This window comes from Aethina tumida, chromosome 5 (genome assembly GCF_024364675.1).
Source record: "Aethina tumida isolate Nest 87 chromosome 5, icAetTumi1.1, whole genome shotgun sequence".
Lineage (NCBI taxonomy): Eukaryota > Metazoa > Arthropoda > Insecta > Coleoptera > Nitidulidae > Aethina > Aethina tumida.
Window position 1 is genome coordinate 17,505,118 of NC_065439.1, and position 18,245 is coordinate 17,523,362.

Sequence of the window (18,245 nt, forward strand, 5' to 3'; positions counted from 1 at the left end):
CTTTTTCAGTAAAAGAGTATCATTATGGGAAAAGTTTATTAAATACATTAAATAGTATGTATTTATTTTAAGATATTTCATACCAAATTTAAACACGATTGTTTAGGAAATATGAAAAAAAAAAACAATTTTAGATATTTAGATTTATGTAGCTGTATTTCTTTCATGATTCTAGAAAAAAAAATTATTTAGATATTCTTCTTCTATGAACGTGTTCATATTTTGTATAATCAACATGTTTGATTACGATAGATTATATTAATTTTTCGTGTCTGAGATTATTTTAAATCAATTATCAATAAGAATAAGATTATTAAATTACTAAAATTTTAATATTATGTATATTTTATAATTCATTAAATACACTTTGACGAATTTTTACTGTAATTGTGAACATTCGTTTTATAGAACAAAATACACGTTCATACAAATCAATAATCAATCTGTCATCACAGTATAGTAATTTTATTTCAGATGCCCCATTAATTTCAAGAAATGATTCAATAAAATTGGGGAATTTGGGAAATGATACACATTTATACAAATATTGATTTTATTTATAGAGAGTAAAGGTGGAAGAAAGTGCAGATTCTAAATGAAGATACTGTAAATAAATTACATTCATTAAAAAAACTATATGAACATACAATAGTTATAAGTTTTTTATTAACTTAAGTCATTGACATTTACTTTCTAATCTGAAATATTTTACAGGGAATAACAGTAATTTACATTTGTAACTGTATCAGTAAAATTATAAAATGGAAAATGTCAAATACAAACCGCGAATGAGATTGTAGTTGATATTTTCCTTTTGGATATATGGCTTTACATTTAATAATATATACATAAGCTATATATCACAACACTACTCTGTAACATGCTATTATAGTTGGGACACGTGAATTATATACAGTTTGATTAACTTTTGCCACCATAAAAATTAGGCTTAGTTCAATTTGTCTCCAAACTACTAATTTAATATATTACATTCAATTGAAAGTTTGATTTTACTTTTATGGTACCAAAATCAATCACTGGTAAAAGTACTTAATTGAGTTTAAACAAAACCGTGTTTTCAATATTGTTTATCTTGAAATAAAATTCTTCTTCAAGGGGTAGTTTTATATATTTAATTATTACTAGTAGCTTTAAAGTTATATTAAGGGAAAATATTCAATAATCGTTAGTGCAAGTATCACAAGAAGAATTTTTTTCTAGACTTCTACAAGTACAAAACAATTCTAACAGTAGAGATTTATTAGATATGACGTCGATTTTAAATTAAAAACCATTTGTGTCCTTACATATTATAAATAATTGGCAGTAAGAATTAATATTCTGGTTAAACGGTATTGGTCCAGTATCAAAAAATTTACACATGCATTTTTGTTCCTTAACAGCAATTCCAGTTATTGCAAAACTTTCAGTATACAATTTTGTATGGACTTAAAAGTTTCAAAATTAATACAAAACACGAAATTGTGCGCAGTTGCAATTAAAACAAGCAATTTACATCAAGATTAATTGTTGTTCTTGCTGCAACTGCTTTTATTTTCTTTCAGAATGTTGGACTTTTTTTAGATTTATTACTAATAACGATATGCTCACGTTATGTACCCTATTTTATGTATATTTTTTTGTTATTTAATAAAATAAATATGATACAATTTTACAAACTTTATATGTTGCTCTAAAGTTTATAACATCATACTTAAACTTTACTGAGTATTAAACGATCGACAATATAAATCAATCGTTATTAACAGTTTCTAGCGTATATTTACAGTTCAGCTCGAAAATATGAATATAATACAATTAAATAAATATCTCCATTACAATATCGCAAAAGAAAACAAATATCTTTTGAGTATCACACCGTTTTTTTAGCAGCCATCCTGAATTGAGAGCAACACTTAAGTTTTTGAGGGTGAATATACATGTTTTATGTTAGAAAATAATTTGAGTGCGTAAATTATAAAACGAATCAGGCAACACGGTATCATTTTGAGTTCATAAAAATGGTAAACAACAATATTCGAGTATCATAAGGATGAAGTAATTCAGGAGTTAATTTTAGCCAAATTGTTACCTGAAGTCGTCAGTATTACAAATGTATAAAAAATCCACTATAAAAAATAAATGTTATAATAATGCCCTTAGAAACTTACAACAACTTATGAAATGGAGTAAACTATATTTTACAAATAAATAATTCCTAATTCTAGTTAAATCTACTAACTATATTGACATCACTATTTATTACGCCTGACGAATGTGTAGGCGTGCGTTAATAAAACGTAACACTATTTGGAAAACTTTTAGACCGCGTACACATCGTCAGAGGTCCGCTGTAAATTAATTATAAGTCTTTATTATTTTACCATACATCATCTAGCCTGCCCGGGTTGCCTCTCAGTCGTTCTATTCACTCATGCTCTGGCAAATCCAATTAGACCGTCCAAACCGTTTTTAGTCTTAATCAGTAACAACTCCGGTTACGTAAATCCCTGACGGGAGTTACGCAGCCGCGACAATAAAATTGGTAAACCAAAATGTAAAACGTCGTAAATAATCTGTCGATTTGAACGGTACCAGTGAGGATTCGCCTCTAAAAAATGGTAACAAGTACAAAACGGCTATCTGGCTTTTATACCAGGCAAGCAAATTAAATGAAATAATAGATCCAATCAGTTTGATTGCAATTTTTTTTACAAAATAAATAATACGCAAAAACTAAAGTTGTACATGGTGGTCGCTTTGTCGCTTTACGTAATCCGAGGAGGAGTGGCTTCCAACGACGTCGGCAGCTCGTCGAAATTAACCCAGCCCGCGTCAAAAGTAAAATAATTAGGCCGTAAAACTCCAACAGGAATTCAGTAATGTCGAGATTCAGTTTATTCTTTGGCCGTGGATTTTACGTCTAAACGAGATCTCCTATCGGATCCATACAACTATTCAGTCTCAAAGTTCATATTCATCTCCATGTTGCGTAAAGCGGCAAGTCAACGGGGCTTACGCCGCATCCTAACATAACGTTTGTACAATAACAATCCCGAATAAATAATAATAAAACTAAAAACAACAAAAACTAGTTGTCGATGAAACATCAAACTGACCAGTTACACAATAAGTTTGATCCGTGGATCCAATTAAACACAACAGGCATAGCCATTCACACGAACCTTTCGTTCAGCGCACACTCTCTGAGAGAAGCGACAACTTGATGACGACTCTTAGGATCAGAGTACAACATCGGGCAGACTATGTGGCCACTAGGCACGAGAGTCATTGTCGTGCACGATCTTCCTCTCCTTGTAGTAGATCTCCTCACTTTCCTTGTCACACATCAGCAGGATCACGCCGCCGAACAGGAAGATCGCAGCACCCCATCCGACGCCGTAGGCCCAACCGAATTCCCATATGGTCCGGTTACCTAAGAAAGCAAATGCTCATTTAATATTCACTTAATTAACCTCCAATTATTTCATTATATTTTGTTACACATGCTTTGTTTTATGTGGTTTTAAACACAAGTATGTTTATGTACTGAATTTACGATGTCCATAAAATTATACGCAACTTGTTGACGTAAACTTTACTGTATAAAATAAAATAGGAACGTTCAACAAAATAATATATTGCCCTCATTAAACACGGCAAAAGAAAACCAACTTTCACACAAACAGCACTGTTTTTGGGCGAATTGAAAGGAACACTGATGTTTTCGAGAGGGTGAAATATATACGGGCTTTATATATTTAAGAACATCTTGGAAAACAATTTGGGAGGGTTTTGGGAAGGCAAATAATAAAACGAATGAGGCAGCATTTGCTTCAACGCCATTAAATAATTCACTTTAAACCGAGAGAAGTTACGTATTGATATATCTTGTGATGTATTATGTGACATTATTTATTTTGTATATATAACAGTAACGAGAATTATGAATTTTTTTGAGTTAATTTTGATCTATCTATATATTAAAACTTATTCAAATTCTTGTCTATTGCAAAAATATTGCTAAGAAATTAAGAAAAATAAAATTTATTATTATTAACAAACTCAAAATATTTAAGTTATTCAGTGCATTTAAAAATAAACTAATGCGTATGGATCAATACTTCATCCATTAACTAATAGTGAATAATATATTATTTTTAGCTTTTTTATGACGTTATATTACTTACTAATGTTCATGCGATACAACACTAGAAAATTGATTGCATTGTTGTTGTTTTTTATCTTGTTATTAAATTTTTGTACTACTGATTTTAATAAGACTGTTATTTGCCCTATTGAGCTATTATTATTATAATAGTGTGAACTAAAGCAAATAATTAAGCGAGTACTTCGTTTATGATAAAAACTCACCCAAGTTTAATTCAGCTGCAAAGCACACTGGGTAGATAATGAGTGCTATGAGAATTGCGGCCACTGAAAAACAAACATAATTAATGGTTTTGTTCACATTTAATTGTTTTGTAAAGGGCATAAAAGAACAATTGCACGAACCCAACAAATTTATTTCAAAGAATGGTTTATGGAAAAGTGTGCAGGAATTATCATAAAGACGATTAGTTTCACCTCGTTTAAACTAATTAAGAAACTTACGGGCAAGTCCCATGACTACGACGGCGAACCTATAATATTTGTACTTGGTATGATGCTCCTTCGTTCTGAGTCCCAAACCTGTGAGAAGCGTGGCCACCAAGTCCAGCAGGAGTGTGACGACACAGAGGGCGGCTGCCGCTTTTATGTATGCTGAAAACATATTGCTTTAATGACCGGAGTCTGCTTGCACTGAGAAAAATTATGCAAATAACTGGTTCATTTGGTTTATTTTTAATTTTGATAATTGAAATATTAATTAAATTGATTTAATGGCATTAAAGGCATTTTTTTTTTTAATTTTGTTCACAACAGACTATTTATTTATTTATTTTTCTATATTTGTTCTTAGAACTTATATAGTAGAGGTGATAACTATAGCAACTTGGATTTATTATTTTGACACATCAAAAACAATATTTAACACTTCAAAATGTTACTCTAATGATGTTCATTACTGTAATTTTTGAATTAAGTATACTTTAAATAGATGTGTAATTATTTTTAATAAAACAATCATTCCAAGGAAATACTTTTTACTACACTAATGAATATTTACCAACTTGAGAAATACTTTTTCTTCATACCTGCGTCCCTTGACTGGTAGCATCCGGGGCCGTCTTGCGTGTTGAACGGCAGGGGTTGCGGTGAGTTCTCCTCGATGCAATGCATGAACAGTCCCTGTCTCCATCCCGCCGCCATCAGCCAATCGGTCGATGCCAGACCCATTATCATCAGGATTATCACTATCAGGCCGCATATGAATGCTATGACCTAAAAATAATTAAATTACAACTGCAGCTGTTATGTCGTGCCATAGTTAAAGAACTTTTTGAATAATAAAGTAAACTTCCAGGTCTATTATTTCCGAGACCCTTCAAAGCACACAAAAGTTACAAATTAAACGTTACACCAGGTCGGACGTCACGACCCCGGCAATATTAAAAGCACAAAAGCCTTTCTTCCATCGACTCTGAACGGACCCCGTGCATTCGAAACTTCGTGCAATTAAATTAATTGGACCGAAATGTAGAATAAACTCGGTACGAAGTTGAAAACCGCATTAGCGCACGTCAAAGTTGTCAATTCGGATCGGCGTAAATGTGGAAAAGAAAACTTCGGTCCCGATAACAGTTTCGTCAAATCAAAGGGAAAACTTCGGGCGCGGGTCGTGCCATTGAAATCCAATCAGACGAACGGGGAACATAATGTGTTACGGAATAACTTCTTGCAGGCGTTTTGCCCCGACTACCAGGCGCATTTTCAATCTAATCAAAATTCAATTTTCAACTTCCTTTCGTGCCATTTTTTTGCCTTTTTGTTTCTGACGCTGTTTTGCGAATTTACTATTTATAATCTACGGATGGCAACCGGTATGAACTTCCGGACGACTTTGTGTTTTGCCCCGGACCGAGCCGGAGTTCTTTGGATAAAACAAATTCTTTAATGGAATTGAATTGATGGAACTAAATGTGACTAAACTAGAATGGCAAACTTAATTAAAATGTTTCAGTATTTCCGCCAAAGTTAATTAAGCATTTAAACCGGTCCACTTCCTGACAACTCCATTACTTTTATTGTCAACTTCTTTAATGTGCCTGGAAATATGAACCGTTAAAAAGAACTTATTTTGTTTTTATTGTGCTCTTGCATTATAACAAAATAGTTGTTCCGAGTTAAGGAAGTAACTTTGTGAATAACCAACGTAAATTCTAAGGCAACACGAATTGTTACCGGAACAGAATTTTTCGAATACATATACAATATAAATAAACAACGAGATTTAAATCAAACTTTAGCATTAACAAATTTAATTAACATGACGTGAACAAACAAATGCTTGTTTTCAACTAACTTCTAAAATTAAATTCAACTAAAACTAAATTATTGTTCGAACAGAAATAACAATACAGTTAGTTCATTCAAGTTGTCAATGTGAAAAGTAGTATATAAAATGAGACAAAAATACATGCATAAATTAAAATATGCATAATAAAAATAATATTTTCAAATTCTATGGAAAAATGAATAATAAATAAAATTGTCTAAAACACTTTTTCATGTTATATAAGTAAAAAAATATAAAATATTACATTTTTTCAATTAGAATTTAAAAATAATACTAATAAATAAAAAAAATGTTTTTTAGAAACAAAAATCAAGAAAAAATAATTGAAAATTCAATTGAATCATAAAAAATAGCAAATTTAATTATTAATAAATAAAATTAAAATTTGAAAATAATTTTTTTAACATAAAATTATGTCGAAGGAGAGAAAAATTATAAAAATATTGTAGTTCCATCAAAGTTATTAATAAAAATTAAAGAAATAAAAATGAGATGAATAATTATGGAAATTTTCCATTTGGATAATATATAAAATTTGACTAAAACACTTTTTCATCTCATATAAGTAAAAAATTACAAAATATTACATTTTTTCAATTAGAATTTAAAAATAATACTAATAAATAAAAAAAAGTTTTTTAGAAACAAAAACCAAGAAAAAATAATTGAAAATTCAATCGAATCATAAAAAATAACAAATTTAATTATTAATCAATTTGATTAAAATTTGAAAATAATTTTTTAACATAAAATTATGTTGAAGGAGAAAGAAATTATAAAAATATTGTAGTTCCATCAAAGTTATTAATAAAAATTAAATAAATAAGAATAAGATGAATAATTATGGAAATTTTTCATTTGGATAATATATAAAATTGACTAAAACACTTTTTCATCTCATATAAGTAAAAAATTACAAAATATTACATTTTTTCAATTAGAATTTAAAAATAATACTTATAAAAATGTTTTTTAGAAACAAAAACCAAGAAAAAATAATTGAAAATTCATTTGAATCATAACAAATAACAAATTTAAGTATTAATTAATAAAATTAAAATTTGAAAATAATCTTTTCAACCTAAAATTATGTCGAAGGAGAGAAAAATTATAAAAATGATATGAATAATTATGGAAAAATGGATAATATGTAAAATTGACTAAAACACTTTTTTATGTTATATAATTAAAAAATTACAAAATATTATATTTTTCCAATTATAATTTAAAAATAATATTAATAAATAAAAAAATGTTTTTTAGAAACAAAAACCAAGAAAAATGATCTTTTTAACATTGTCTTAAAATTAAAAATTAAAAAGTTTTTAACTATATTAGTAAGTAATAATTTATATTAAAATATTAGAATTCATAGAATTTGTAAAAATGTCGATAATTTTTACTAATTTTTGACTGATTTAACTGATTTTTTGAAAGATAAAATTAGAATATTTTAATTCTTTTTTTAATTTGATATATAATTTTGGTTTTCAGCATTCACATATAATTAAATAATATATTTATAAATAAAAATGACATGAATAAAAACATAAAAATATTGCATATTTTAATATATTAGAAATATTAGAATTCGAAGAAGTTATATATGCAATTCTTTATACTTAAACTGTTCTAATAAAAATGATATAAATAAAAACATAAAAATATTGCATATTTTAATATATTAGAAAAATTAGAATTCGAAGAAGTTATATATGCAATTCTTTATACTTAAACTGTTTGTGATAAAAAAAATGAAAAACAGCACTTTATTGAAGTCAGTTAATAATTCAATTTAAAAGATCACAATTTGCGGAAGTAGTTATTATAAATTGCAGTGATAAGAAAGTCATTGTTCTATGTAATAATGATTTCCATTTTTAACTTTTAACTATTTTCGAATATTTCTCACAACAAATAAAAATATATGATTCAATATTAAATTAACTAAATAAACTCTTAAAAGAATACAAACTTTTTATTATTGTCTGAAGTATATTCTAGTCAAAGTCAGAGATGTGAGAACTCTCGCAATTAATTTAATTAAAAGTAAAAAAAAAAAACTAAAACAAAACGATGGAACTAAAACCTCAGAAACATTATCGTTTGTAAATGTTGTCAAATGGAATAGGAGCGGTGTGGAAACATAAACGATACGCGATAACAGTCTCGTCAAATCAAAAGGAAACTGGAGCTATTGAAATCCAATCAGACGAACCGAACATTATGTGTTGCCGAATAAGTTTTACAGTGGGCGGGTGCAATTTCGGTCCTAATCAAAATTCGATTTCCAAATTCGTTTCCACGATTTCCCGTGTGTTGTTTTGTGAATTTACAATTCGCAAATCTATAGATTTCCTAGACATAACTTTTATTCGTGTCCATATTTCCCGATGTGCCAAGTTCGGGACGTGAATTATGTCGATGTTACTCTATTTTATTTTATTTTTTGCTACCAGACTGAGTTGGCAGATGAAGATAAATATGGTGCGGTGGAATATTGAAATCCCACTCGATGTAATCTTATTCCAGTTTGATTTGCCTTCGTTTAGGCCCACGGCTCCGACCATTCAGCGATTTAATTAACGTTTGAGTTGGGGCCTATCATATTTCGCGAAAGAAAACGCTTTTTGTGTTCCCCTTCGTTAATTTATCAAAGTCTGTCGCTGGAGTTTTATTAAAAGCGCCATCACTTTGGATTTACACCGATAAAACGTAAAAAAATTCACATGAAACATTCATAGTTTTACATAAGACTGGGATTAAAATAAAAAGTACTTTATGTCGTGATTATTTTATCCATAAAATCTGATAAACATATATATTTATCCCACCTTTGTTTCGAGAGTATGTAATAATGCTCTAAAACCAATAAATATCACTCAATTTAGTGAATTTTTCTGGTATCGAAATATTTTAAAAATTAATGTTTTCACATTTAATATGTAATTTCCAATCTTTTCAAAATTGAGATATAATTAAATAACATATTAATAAATTAGATCGATAAAAAATGGAATTAATAAAATGACTAAAAAATAATTAAGTAATTTCATTCATTTGTTTTTCTCAAATAAAAATGTAATTTTTATTATATAAAAAAATTAATTAAATTATTAATAAATAAAATTCTTAAAAATATGAGAACAAGTCAAATGTGAGAAAAATATTATAAATTATATTATTATAAAAGTGATTAAAAAATTAAAAAAAAGTTTTCATGTTAGAATAAGAAATTACTAAAAATATTGTTCAATAAGAATGGAAACAACAAAAATAAGGAAAAATATATGAAAAGTTAATTTGATATGCATTTTGGAATGTTTTTAACATTGTTTTAAAATTAAATATTCCTCTTTTACTATTATTAAGTTATAAGGAATGAAATGTATGAAAGTTTATTTGACATTTATTTTAAATTCTTTTAACATTATTTTAAAACTAAATATTACACTTTTATTATTAATAATAAATAATAATTTCATTTAAAATATTTTTATACATAGAATTTATGAAAATCTTTTAAAAACTGATAAAACTCGAGAATACAAAAAAGGAATTGATTATAATTTTCAATCATTTTTATATTACAACAACAACATATAATTAAATAATATATTAATAAATTAGATGATAAAAAATGACCAAAAAATAAAAGAGCAATTTTCGTGTTAATTAAGTAATTTTATTAGTTTGTTTTACTCAAATAAAAATGTAATTTTTATTATATAAAAGAATTAATTAAAATTTTAATAAACAAAATTCTTAAGAATATGAAAACAAGTCAAATGTGAGAAACATACTACAGTTTGTTTTCATATTGAAATAAAAAATCAAAACATATTATATTTTTCAGTTAGAATAAGAAATTACTGAAAATATTGTTCAATAAGAATGGAAATAACAAAAATAAGGAAAATTATATGAAAAGTCGATTTGATATTCATTTTGAAATGTTTTTAACATTGTTTTAAAATTAATTCATCTTTTACTATTATAAAGTTATAAGGAATGAAATGTATGAAAGTTTATTTGATATTTATTTATTTTAAATTTTTTTTAGCATTATTTTAAAACTAAATATTACACTTTTATTATTATTATTAATAATTTTTAAAAAACTGGTAAAACTGGAGAATATAAAAAAGGAATTGATTATAATTTTCAATCATTTTTATATTTCAACAACAACATCGATAAAAAATGGAATTAATAAAAATATGAAAATGACTAAAAAATAAAAAAGCAATATTCATGTTAACTAAGTAATTTGATTAATTTGTTTTATTCAAATAAAAATGTAATTTTTATTGAATAAAAAATTAATTAAATTATTAATAAATAAAATTCTTAAAAAAATGTTAAATGTGAGAAAAATATTGCAGTTTGTCTAAGATGTCAATAAAAATTAGAATTATAAAATTGATTAAAAAAATAAAAAAAGTTTTCATATTGAAAAAAAAAATCTAAACCTATTATATTTTTCAGTTAGAATAAGAAATTACTAAAGATATTGTTAATAAGGAAAAATACATGAAAGTTGATTTGATATGCATTTTGAAATCTTTTTAACATTGTTTTAAAATTAAATATTCCTCTTTTACTATTATTAAGTTATAAAGAATGAAATGTATGAAACTTTATTTGATATCTATTTTAAAAAAAAATTAACCTTGTTTTAAAACTAAATATTACCCTTTACTATTGTTAATAATAATAATTTCAATTAAAATATTTTAATACATAGAATTTATGAAATACTTCAAAAAACTGATAAAACTGGGGAATACAAAAAAGGAATTGATTATAATTTTTAATCATTTTTATATTACACCAACTTTATTAATATATTATTGTTATTTAATTATAAGCCGGAGACGAAAATAATTCAAATTACAAATTGTATCTTGTATTTATTTTTGGATAATTTTTTAACGGTAAATTAAGATAAATAAAAAAGGTTGTTTGTAGTTAATAAATAAATCAAATAAATACAGATAAATACAAATAAGTATTCAATTACTAATGAATTTTTTATATTAATTATATTTATCTTATCAAGCATTTAATAATATTATTATATTTTATGTTCGTCATATATTTGCATGTTTATATTTTTTTGGGTTTAGATTCATATTGAAAACTTGTTCCTTTAACATTAGCTTATCGCATTCATTTCTAAGTACTGCAAACAATTACTGTCGATTACACAGTCTTACTGAGTTTCTACAAAGTTGAACAAGAAAACGCAGCTGTGTAAATTGTTTAATCAGATCCTTCTAATTTCGCAACCCTTTCAAACACACAGTTTACAGTAACTTGTACGCAGTTACGCCGTTATCGACCGTTTTAATATCTCGCAAGACGTGAATCATGCTAAAGTTATAACTCGGACAAAGCCCATTGTGAATGCGTGACTGATTGATAAATCGCTGGCTAATGAATCACCCATCAATAATATTATTTATCAGTCAAATTCAATGAACAATTCCCTTGTTTCTTCTCCGGCGAATTTTTCACAATAATTTTACGGGGCCACCGCTCGTTTTATTGCGACGCTAAATCCAGCTGAATATGAATGGCATAAAACTTTACGTCACCATAATCGTAAAAGTTAATATACCTTGGGCAACATGTGTCCGGAGACGAGATAAAATTGAGAAAATTAGCCCTTTCCCTGCAATAAATTTAGTCGATTTAATTATTAAGTGCAGACTTGCAGGTTTCCGATGTAAATGCCGAAATTAGTTTCTGGAACGAATAAATCCGTGTTTCGAAAACGAAAAACAAAAACGATAAGGATGTAGCTGCGTTTAAATTAGGCACGGGTCACACGTGAACTCGTTGCATACATTGTGTCGTAACTCGCACCGGAAAGCTGCGTTTTAATTAGACAGACATAAATTTTTCAATTAAACAAGCATTACAAAAACGCGTTTCAATTTTCTAGGGCTTTAGAACGTAATTTTACAAGACACGAACGCAATTGATTTTTGGTAACAAGCACACCTTTATTTACGTTATTCTTTATGTTGTATTTTATGTAATGTGGGGATATATCCCATAAATAAAATATTGAGTGTCTATTTATCTTACTCACAGTTATCCATGTAAAAAAATGTGTATACGGAACTGGTTATTATTGTAGCAACTTAAGTGTCAAAACATTTCGTACCCCCTTTATATTACGGATATTTTTATTTACATATTACAGTTTTTATATAACTTTTTTTTCGAGCATGGTTCGTAGGTAAAGTAACCAAACCGTATATTCAATATAGCTGATTTTAGAATTTATTTCTGTGTCCGACATCGTTCCTTAAAGCTAAAAATGCCTAAAGGTGTCCATTAAACAACATTAAATAGTAGAAAAGTTCCGGAATCGTGAAAAATAAACTAAAATTGCAGTCGATTTAGAATGTTGGGACACATTGCAAGAATTATTGTGTGAGGTATTACATAAGTGGTGTCAAAAGCACAGTTCCAACACCTAAAGAATAAAATTAACTGTTTATATATGTATTTTTACTACTTTTGTAATGACTTCAGTCAAAAAAAATTGACAGAACAATCTTTCAAGCCTAAAGCTCAATGATTCAATGTGTTTGACTAGCTTTTTTATGAAGATAATGTGAGTGACATTTCAATGTGACACAATTTTTGTAATAAAAATAAGCCTCTTCCTGAATACTCTTTGAATTGGAAATAAAATGATCGAAGTAAATCGTTAATCTGAAACTTTTGAATATGGACGTACTTTTGGGAAAACTTTTATTTTGGCCAATTTTTGCTTAAAAATATCCTTTACTAATGCTTACAAAGGGATAATAATTGATAAAAAAAATAAAATTATTACGGAATTTAGATATAGGTTTTTTTATAAATATATAGAATACATAAAATTATTTTTATTTATTTCTATTTACTTTTGTTTGTGCTTGGACATATACCGAAATTTGAAATATTAGTCAGTATTACTTAATTAACTTGTCTTCCTAAATACTTTTTCAAAAAATCTCTCATTTTGGATAAATATTTCAATTTTTTGAATCTTAAAAATCAAGCTTTATTATATTTTTTATAATGGTATTTTTTTATTATTGCTTAGATTCTGACTAGAACAAACCTAAAAATTTTGAAAAACATTCCTTTATTAAAACTTTTAATTACTGTACTTTTCACTATGTTTGATCTTAGGTAAATATTTTAATTTTAGAGTAGTTTAATTGGTGTTAAAATATTTATTTCAAAAAATGTCTTCATTTTATTTCAAGTATATAATAAAGAATAAATCTCGAAAATTGTCTGTGTATGGTTCAAGTTTGAAGCTGTCTGAAATTTTTATTAATCTTATTTTTTTATGGCCTAACTATAATAAAATTTATTTTTTTCATTAATTTTCGAAAAGCTACCTTTATTAAAACTTTTATTAAATTTTCACTTGTTTGATTTTGGTCAAATTTTAATTTTAGAATTTAATTGGCATTAAAACATTTTTTTGAACATTTTTCTTCATATTTAGAAATATATATTTTTTTCAAAATAATAATAGAAACTTTCTAATATAAGTTTTGACTATAATAAATCTAAAAATATTCGAAAAGTTTCTTTTATTAAAACTTTTATTGACTTTTCACTTGTTTGATTTTGGTTAAATTTTAATTTTAGAATTTAATTGGTATTAAAATATTTTTTTAGACATATTTTTCTTCATATTTAGAAATATTTTTTTTTCAAAATAATAATAGAAACTTTCTAATATAAGTTTTGACTATAATAAATCTAAAAATTTATTTTTATTTAAACTTTTATTGACTTTTCACTTGTTTGATTTTGGTTAAATTTTAATTTTAGAATTTAATTGGTATTAAAATATTTTTTAGACATATTTTTCTTTATATTTAGAAATATTTTTTTTTTCAAAATAATAATAGAAACTTTCTAATATAAGTTTTGACTATAATAAATCTAAAAATTTATTTTTATTTAAAGTTTTATTGACTTTTCACTTGTTTCATTTTGGGCAAATTTTAATTTTAAAGTTTAATTGGTATTAAATTATTTATTTCAAAATATTTTTTTCATATTTAGATTTTTTCAAAATAATAAGAAGAATAAGACCACTAGTAAACAATATATTTAAATTCACAGAAAGAAATGATGAACAAAAAATTGTTATAATTTTGTTTATTGAAAAATAAAAAGGGAGGAATTTTTTAAAGAGTAATTTTAATAAGTTACTATAAATATGGCCACTACTGTATATGTAGTTTTAGGCAATTCGACATCGACTTAATAATTAAATAATAATAATAATTAATATAATAAAATCATTGAAATATTGGTTTAATAAATGAAAGTTTAGGGTAAAAAAAACTACCTCGTTAAAAAAATCATTAGAAATTATTAAAATAAAATAGTAGTTAAATTCTTATCTTTAGAATTATTATAAAATATTGTAATTTAAGGCCTTTTAATGTCGTAATTCAAATAGAACTCTTGGAAATTGTAAATTTAGTGTAGCAGTAAGTGTGTTCAAAAGGGATGAGAAATTAGGAGGCTCGGATTAAACAATTTATTCAGCCTTGCGTTTTGTTGTCTTCCAACTTTGTCGCAACTCCGTAAGAATGTATCGTCGACAAAGGGATCTCCCGTCTTCAATTAATTGTTCGCAGTAACTCTACTAGAAATGTCACTGCGATAACTAACGCTTCGCATTCAACCGCGCGATGAAACCGAATCCGGGAACTTCTGGAACACAACACCCGAACGAAATTCGACCTTAATCACAATACTGGGGCGGCAAAATTACGTAATTATGTTAAACCAGTTTATCATTATTTTAACGACCGCCGTTCGGGCAGCCCCCCAATTGTAAGTACTTGAAAAGTGTTATCGTGGGAGAAGCGCTTAATTGCAAAAATTAATTTGACGAAAGCGCCGAGCTACATTATCAGTTTCCCGCCTCGTGTAGATCTCGAATCCATTAATGGCAATAAGTTATCCGGCTCGCTCGCGCTCCGAAGTGCACTCCTAGGAATTTATCTACGGGATATGTGTTAAGTCTGCATTAACCCAACACCTGCATTAATCTATTTAGTAATAATATATATCTTGATTACCCTACGGGATGGCGTGCTATTGATTGAATTACGGACCATCGGTCCCGGCCATTGTGTTCCAGGACGATCGTAAATCAGCACGGCATTGAAACAGGAAAAAAACAATACGAATACGAAACTGTATAAAACATCTCCTGCATCGCTCCATAAACTCAGTTTACGGATGGATTAAAACTTCGCAGACATGTTTACGGAGGAGTTTCGTTTATCTAAAGCAAATGAACGTTCAAGTTTATTGTTGTGTCGCTATTGAAATTGACTCGTCGTTACGTCGCTGATCCGCAAGGAAACTGTTTGACTTTCGAACACGTCTTATCCGCCGTCGACTACGTTGATGGGGAAACGCATTAGGGAACGTGTTTTTAATCGCTAATCGCGAGAATTCATTAGGTAATTGGCATAATTACTAAGTAACATCGGGCCTTGATTATGGGCATTAGAGTTTATGTTTTTAATAAATTAGATTTAAATTTAATGCGAACGTCTCCAGGAAGTTGAAAAAGTGGAAATTTAAATAGTTTGTAAATTGATTTGTACTTTATTTAGGTTTTAAAATGTTCTGAAACTTTCATATTCAAGTTCTAAACACTTCTTAAAGTTTCAAAAATCAAAATATAATTAACTAGGTATTAAAAACTCTTAAATATTTCTCTGTTACTGTTAACTTGAAAATTTAAAAAAGTTACTGTTGAATTTTTTTTATGTAGTTCTAAGATAAATTAAATTAATTATTGACATCAATTTAGAAAATGGAATTCTTTACGTGTAAAAAATCATATAAAATTGATGATTTTATAAAATATTCCAAGAATTGATTATTAATTTCAGAAACTAAAATATAATTAATTACAACTTACCAACATTTAAATAATTTAATAATAAAGAATAAGGTTAAAAAAAGGTTTTTGAAATTAAATTGTAAAAGTATTTAATTTGCAGTAAAAATTACTGTAAATTAAAAATTTTTATTCAGTTGCACGATTAATTAATTTAATTATTGGCATCAATTTGGAATATAGAATTTATTATATGTAATAAATCATTGAAAATTATTAAACATAATTTTATAAAATACCTGATAAATTGATTATAAAAATAATTTTAAAGTAAAGAAAGTATTCAAAATTAAAATAATTCAACAATATGTTTATTAATTATATTTAAATTATGTTTTAAGGTAAAAACTACATATAAATCATTGTTCATATTCCTTACTTTAGATTAAATAATATATATTTTTAAATGTTTAAGATTTTTTTATCTAAAAACTTCAGTAAATATCAATATTTAAAGATTTTTAACATAAATATTTATTTCAAATTTCATTTAGACAATTTAAGTCAAATTTTCATTATGAATTGTAATACATAATATACAACCAATTAACACTTAAAAATAATAACAATCAACAATTTATATTTAAATATTTATTTTTTTATGTTTTAAATCATTAACTCTATAAATTTCTTAGTTTTAGTTAAAAAAATATTGAAATAAAATTAAATATATAACAAGTTTATAACATATTTTAAATATTTCAGTATTTATATTTAGAATCTGTTAAAATAAACCTTAAATGATTTATAAATACTATGATATTTTTAACATTTTGGGACTATTTATGTCTTTTTTCATTTCAAAAATTTAACATTTTTATTAAAAAAAACTTGTATTATATGTATTATAAATAAAAATTATGGAAATTTTATTCAATTCATCACCAATTAACACTAAAACATAATAATAATTAACAATCTAAACTTTAATATTTATTTTTTATGTTTTAAATCATTAACTGTGAAAATTTCTTTGTTTTAATTAAAAAAATGTTGAATTAAACAATAAAGTTTTTAAGGTATTCGACATGTTTCAGAATTTTTATTTAGAATCTAGAATAAAATTTCCATTAATCCATTGAATCTTATGACTATTTATCAAATTTAAACTGAATTGTTTTTAAATTTATAATACATATATGTCAGTAAATAAGTATATTATAACAACATAATAATTTAAATAAAATTAAGATTTTATTATTTAAAGGTTTTTTTAACAATTTTGAAATACATATATTTTTCATCTTAAAAATTTGAGTAACTATTTTTTTAAAAAAATGTGTTATAATTAAATATTATGGAAAATTCATTAAATTCATCACCAATTAGCACTAAAAAATTATAACAATCAACAATTTATTTAAAATTTTTAAAAGAACATTCATCAAACTCACCAAATAATAACAATAAACAATTTAATAAATATGTTTATAAAATTTTTATATATGTATATATGCATATATTTAAAAATTTTAAATTTTTAATTTAAATACTTAAAAGTAAACTAATATGTTATAAATAAAATACAATAATAAAATTATTTTTTAATAGTTTTAACAACATTGATTTTTTTTTAATTAAAAAATAACATATAAATTATTAATTGTGAAATTTTGAGTTAAAAAAATCATCTTACAGAAATAAGATTTTCATTGTAACTTTTGAAATTTTTGTTTAATTTTAAATATTTATTAAATAATTAATATAAAAATTTAGTTTTCTTATAAATAAGCTCATATACGACGTCTATAGTTATAGTTATTATGTTAATGTTTAAATATTGATAAAATCAATAAAATATTATTCCACAATTTAAGTTTAATTAGA

At 25.6% G+C, this 18,245-nt stretch overlaps 1 protein-coding gene across 4 annotated transcripts in view; it reads right to left on the reverse strand.

Moving 5' to 3' along the window:
* Window positions 1–542: 542 nt before the first annotated feature.
* The window catches only part of LOC109603081 (transmembrane protein 47), a 143,936-nt gene continuing 126,233 nt past the window's right edge, over window positions 543–18,245 (reverse strand). For all 4 annotated transcript variants that reach the window (XM_049968167.1, XM_049968168.1, XM_049968169.1 and 1 more), the window contains 4 exons: window positions 5,199–5,385; window positions 4,615–4,764; window positions 4,375–4,437; window positions 543–3,436 (listed from right to left, as the gene is read on the reverse strand). In XM_049968167.1, the coding sequence (XP_049824124.1) occupies window positions 3,276–3,436; window positions 4,375–4,437; window positions 4,615–4,764; window positions 5,199–5,385 (561 nt within the window). In that variant the 3' untranslated portion in view covers window positions 543–3,275. The remainder of the gene's footprint in view (window positions 3,437–4,374; window positions 4,438–4,614; window positions 4,765–5,198; window positions 5,386–18,245) is intronic.